Source organism: Brassica napus, chromosome C6 (genome assembly GCF_020379485.1).
Source record: "Brassica napus cultivar Da-Ae chromosome C6, Da-Ae, whole genome shotgun sequence".
NCBI classification, from domain to species: Eukaryota; Viridiplantae; Streptophyta; class Magnoliopsida; order Brassicales; family Brassicaceae; genus Brassica; species Brassica napus.
In genome coordinates, this window is record NC_063449.1 from 37436342 (window position 1) to 37442341 (window position 6000).

General features: G+C 32.0%; 1 protein-coding gene across 1 annotated transcript; it reads right to left on the reverse strand.

Annotated features, from left to right (window-relative positions):
• Window positions 1-1543: 1543 nt before the first annotated feature.
• Window positions 1544-3233, reverse strand: LOC106411228. The gene is made up of 3 exons (XM_013851941.3): window positions 2995-3233; window positions 2643-2916; window positions 1544-2285 (listed from the first exon to the last, which is right to left on the reverse strand). Exons 2-3 carry the CDS (start codon window positions 2862-2864, stop codon window positions 1977-1979), a joined length of 531 nt encoding a protein of 176 aa, XP_013707395.1. The 5' UTR covers window positions 2865-2916; window positions 2995-3233; the 3' UTR covers window positions 1544-1976.
• Window positions 3234-6000: the final 2767 nt, after the last annotated feature.

Here is a 6000-nt window from a genome sequence, read left to right on the forward strand (position 1 = left end):
TAGAAGATACTGGGGAAGCGACTCGTTGGGAGTCAGTGGTGCAAACAAGTGTGGAGAGGAGATCTCCCTCAAATAACATGAATAAGTATGAAATTAGTATTGTCTAGGGGAAGAAGAAACAAGTTGCTGGGGCTGCTTGGGTTTTGAGTGATTCTAGTGGCCATGTCCTGCTTCACAGTCGACGCTCTTTTGGACTTGTGGAATCAAAAGATGATGCTCATTTCTTGGGTATGCTCTGGGCGGTTGAAAGTATGATCAGTCATAGACGCCTAAAGGTCTACTTTACATTTGAAGGAGGTGTTCTTGTTAAGGCAATTAACAGGCCAAAAGCGTGGCCCTCTTTCAAGTCTAAAGTTGTGGACATTAGGGGTCTTCTTATGAATTTTTTGAGATGACAGGTTGTCTTTGAGCCTCATACTGCGAATAGTGGAGTTCGACTTATAGCGGAGAGTGCTCTAGCAGATAGAAGATTTCAATCTTACGTTACCATTGGGTATCCTAGTTGGTGTCTTTAAGCTTTCGTTTTGGTATTGGATCTTAGTATCGGTTTTTGTTAAAAATGATCCAGTTCTGAGTTGCTTGTATCTGTGATTGGATCTTTATAACTATTTGGATATATAAATTAATGGAAATCTTTTAGAAAAAAAAAAAAAAAGGTTTCAGTGATCAAGTAAAAACTTGCTACGCGCATGTTTACTGGTAAGAATAAAGAAGATACAATATAAATATTTTTTCGGCCAAAAAGGAATTATTAAAAGAAATGTACTAATAAAAAGAGATGGGTAGTTGCTGTGTGTCAGACTTTCACAGATCTGACGATATTCTTGTAACCAAAAGCGCAGAAGATGCTGAGACCGCATGTTCGTTTCTTGTTTGTGCCTCTCCATAACCACATTTTTTATATACATCATCTTATCACGAATATATTCACACATTTACTTTTAACACCTTCAAGTCATAACTTAAGGTAAACTAATGGATCTTGAATTTTTTATTTCATTTCAACCTTCCAAGTTACAAGTTCAAGATTCTTCTTATAGAAATTTGAATTTTACATGAAAAGTAACAACTCAACCTTACAAATTACAATATCATTCACAGTTTTTTTTACTTTTTGCAAAGAGTAAAATATCCGAAAGTAAAACTAGACCATACCAAATATTTTGAATTAGCCTCAAACGCTCAAGTAAGAGCATCCACATCAATGAACTCTCGAGTAATCTTTTTTTTTTTGATTTTTTTTTTTTAAAAAAAAACAAATAACTAGACCAATCGCGTATTACCACGTAAGATCCGCGCTACAGTGATGAATTTTAAGAGAGAAAACTTCAGCCAAAAAAGCTTTAGGAAAAAGAGATTCATGATTGAATTATTTTATTATTATTTTTTTTTAATTTCTGTGTGAACTACTCCATAAACCCTCTATGCACCCTCTATGCAGATGTTCTAACGCATGCAGATGTTCTAACACATGGCACTTCATAGCTCACAGCTTTTTGCACTCATTAACCTCTTCTTTTACTTTTCTCAGAAGTAATAAAGATTCGCTTTCAAAGTAAAATATATCATTTGAATTCTTTCTTTTTGTACAAATTTGTTTCCTCATCTTCGAAACCGACACTCCAACAAAAAAAAAAGCTACAAACGAAAATACCCAAAATACCCTCCTCTTCTATCTCCATCTCTTTACATAACCATAGAAGAGAACTTGACCTTCCACATATTTATACTTTACAAATGACCACAAATACTACATACTTAACCCAAGAAAACTGCTTACTCCGTTACCTATTTACACTCTTAGAAAATTAAAAAAAAAAAACTCCAAATGGTCGATCTTTCGTACTCTCTCTCAACTTCCCTCAAAGATTAATTCCACACATCTCCATATCATTTAACAACATTATGTACGACACACTAACTGGTTTTCGTGGAGCTAAATTCAACATAGTATGTGTAGTTCTCTGAGGGTGGTTCTAAGCCAAGGCAGGGATGCTGCAGTTTCTACTGTCCCTATCGAGGCAATCAAACCCTTCGATCCTAACCGCTGGGCTGTTACCAAAATTGCCTCTAACACATCCTCCTTTTCTCCCAGAGGAAGAAGAAGAAGGAGACGAGGGAGGTTGGCCCAGCAGAGTCGAGATCGGCGAAGAAGAGATTTCATCTCTGAATCGAGCATCCTGTGTTAACGGGTTAGCGACTCTGCTCGGCGGCGACCCACATAAAAACGGGGACGGCGAGTCTAATACCTGCGTTGGATGAACTTGTTCTGTACCATAACCATCCTGTCATGAATCACAACAAGTTCAATATCAGTATATTTGTAAATATACAAAAGTTATGATGACGCGTGAAGGTGCTGTAACTGGGCCCCACTTATGTGCTGTAAGGATTTAACTCGATACGTCTTAATCTAAAATCTTCTGGCTTTTTAATTAAAGTTTCAGACAAGTCTCAGACTCAACAAAGTTCACATGTTTTTTAATTATCAAGAACCGTACACGATTATGCTCTCTATTTTTTTCATTTTAAAAAATTAAATTAATCAAGAAACCTACTTTCTGCGGATCTACCAGGACGTACGTAACCAGTTTGATAAACAGACTTCACCTAACAAGAACTCAAAAAATAGGATTATATACCTGTGTCAGAATGATATCTAAGATATCAGTCTCTGCCTTGGATTCAACTTGGTGGCTGTAACATCGCAGAGACCGAGATGGATGGTGGAGAGGGTTACGGAGACCAATACGACGTGGTTTTGGACAAACAACAACAGTCTGGTCTCTTTCCACCACTGACACGGAGTTCCTCAGATCTCCACCGGCAGCGAAAGCGTTTGGTTGAACCGCCCAGTGATTCATCGTTTTCTTTTTTTTTATCGATCCAAAAAATTAAATGAAAATTTGTTTTTACCTGTTCATATGAAACGGTATTAGTTGATTATTATTATAGATCTGAAACAAAACAAAGATTAACAGATCTAAGGGTTACCTTAAGCTTAACTGTACAGCTTCTATTGCCAGAGCAGCTAGAACATAAATTTAATTTGAAAAGAGAACAGAAAAAAAAAAATTTAACTGAGAAGAAAAAAGGAGTCTGGGAAGAGAGAAGAGGATGATGAAAGGCGTGAAAGTGTGGGTGGTAAGTGTTAGGCGAGAGGAGAGACGAGCCATGAAGCAGTGCCTTGCACATTTATAGGGGCCATACTACCTTATTAAAAGTCATTTCAAAATTTTATTAATTATTGTTATTTTTTCTAAAATCATATTATATATTTTTCTGTGATAAATATCAACCAAAAGAAATGCGGTTAGGTCTTCGGCCGCAAGAGCGCCCTCCTAGGTCTGGATATGACTTTGATAAAAATTATTTTTATATGTGTATTTTAGAAAATTTAGATATGTTTTTAGTTTTTTTTTCGGATAATAGAATTAGAAAGAATATATTTGTTCTGTTACAAAGGATTTTATATTCCTAGTATAGATAGCAAGGAGAAATTAGCCAATTTCAGTGACTATCGATATTTTTTTTTGCAAGAGATTATCGATATTTTATACTATATCACTTTTAGGAATGAAAGACTTATATTTAGGGTAGTATATAACTATATACTGAATAATCCCACACAAAAACACACAAAACTAACTTTGTTAATGTAACCAAAGAAAAAAGTACAGTTGAGTTTTTGTGGGAGTTAGCTTTGATGTTTTTTTTTCTTTTTTTTTTGGTTTAGTATTGACGGCTATGTTGTATTATAAGTTTAATGAAGAAATAATATAAGTTATTAACTCTTATTATTTGATTATTTTAAATGATTAATTTTGTATTATTTAATTTATTAAAGATAAATAATAATAATTTATCTATTAAAACTTTGGTTTTATAAGAATATATTATTGTAATTTTAAAATCAGAATTCTTACAATTATATTTATCATTTTCCATTTGTTCTCGTCATATTTTAAAACTTTTAATATGTTTATTTGATATGAAGAAGTACTAAGGATAGGGATAAAGACGAACCAACTGAACCCAAACGATCCAAACCAAAATATATGTTTCATTTGGTTGAAGATTTTTTACCAAACCGAACCAAAAAGTGAGTTGTTTATTAATTAGATTAACTACTATTAAGATTTAAGATATTTAATTTTCTAACCTAAACAAGTAAACATATATTTATATATATTACTTCTAAGTAAATGAAAAATACAACTAATAATAAAATAAAAAAATAAAAATCTTAGACATTACCTTCAAAACCAAATTTTTGCGTTTTTTTATCGAAGGATATTTAATGTCAAATGTTGATTTATTTATATTTTATATATGTTTTGTAATCCAATTAGAATGAAACCAAAATTAATTCAATTAAATTGTTCAAACACAAACTAAATTAAACTAAATCAAATTGAATATAAATCAAACTAAACTCAAACTTAACCAAACTGAATAAAAATTAAAGCAAACCAATTATGGTTGATTTTATTTAAAAACATTTTACATTCAAACACACTAAACCGAGTCCAAATTTAAACCGGAATGTTATTATCGTTAATAATAATAAACTAGAGTCATTCGACTGTTCCAGCTTTTAATACTACTATACTAATCATAATTATCATGTTCACCGCAGTTTTTTGCTAAACAAACATAAAATATAGATCTTGTGTAAGAATGAATAAATAATAATTCATCCGTTCTCGAAAGTAAGATTTTCTAGAATATGCACGCTTATTAAAAATTTAATAAATATTTATAATTTAATTTATTTTTTTATTTTATTATATATTTTCCAATAACTTTTCACCAATGAAATTCAATCAATTCAAATATTTTCTATTAATGTTCTTCAAAAATATGAATAAATACTTTAACAATATAGAAAATCTATATCCGTAGAACAACAAATAAATCTAAAAAATCTCGGCCAATAAGGGAGAAACTAAATTACTAAAAAATAGTTCCCGCTATCTTTACATTTCCGATCAATCTTAGGTCCCACCACTTAATCAATTAAATTAGAGCGAGAAATCAGAAAATGTTTATTACGCCACGATTGTTGTGAACAATGGATGAAGGAAGGGACGGAGTTTGGGAGGCACCTTACAGTAGATCTTATACCTTAATTATTATTTTATTTCTGCTGTTTAGAAATTAATAAAATAGTATATAAAACAATTAATTTAATTTGTTATATCATATACCCACGTTAGCGGTCCCCTTGCTCACATGAGAAATCTCATCGGTATATGCGATCTTCTCGAATATTTTTGTTGTAATAAAATTTTAATGCTCTTTTATTTTTCTCTCCAACTTTCTGTGTGTTGTTTAACAAAAAATATCTACTGATAAAATATCAGCTTCACCGCCTTAAACGCAAAATGCCTTGCTTAAGTCACACGCGAACTCGTCAAACTACTCGCTTTGAGATAAGGCACGTGTACGGTTGAAAAGGCTTGTTTGCACTCAGTTTTATTTTCTTTTTTGCAGCGTTTGGACTTAGTTTCATGATTGAACAATTTAGCGTTTGTCGACAAAAAGAAGAAGAACAGTATAGCGTTTGGCGATCCACGTTTCAAGGTGACCTTTAATCAGTATATTACTAGTATATACTACTAATTACAGATTGTTACTGTAATTGTGTTTTATTTGTGCGATCGACTGGAATGAGCTTTCTCTTAGGAGACTGAAAGTTTGCAAATAAGGAAATTATATTCATTTTTACATCAAGAAATGATGCCAGCACTACTAAGCAAAAAAAAATATTAAATGATGCAAAATTTTAGTTCTTTGAAATTAACTTTTATATCACAAAAGAAAAAGATCCTAAAATTTACAATAGAATAGAATGCTATTGAGTTGTTCATATTCCCATGCGACGCGGCACTTGTCAAGTGTACTTATTTTGAACCAACGAATTGTTAAGTTAACTAAGAAAATTAAAGCTAAAATGATTATAACTCTTTCCATAATGAATGTATATCGTCAGCGTAT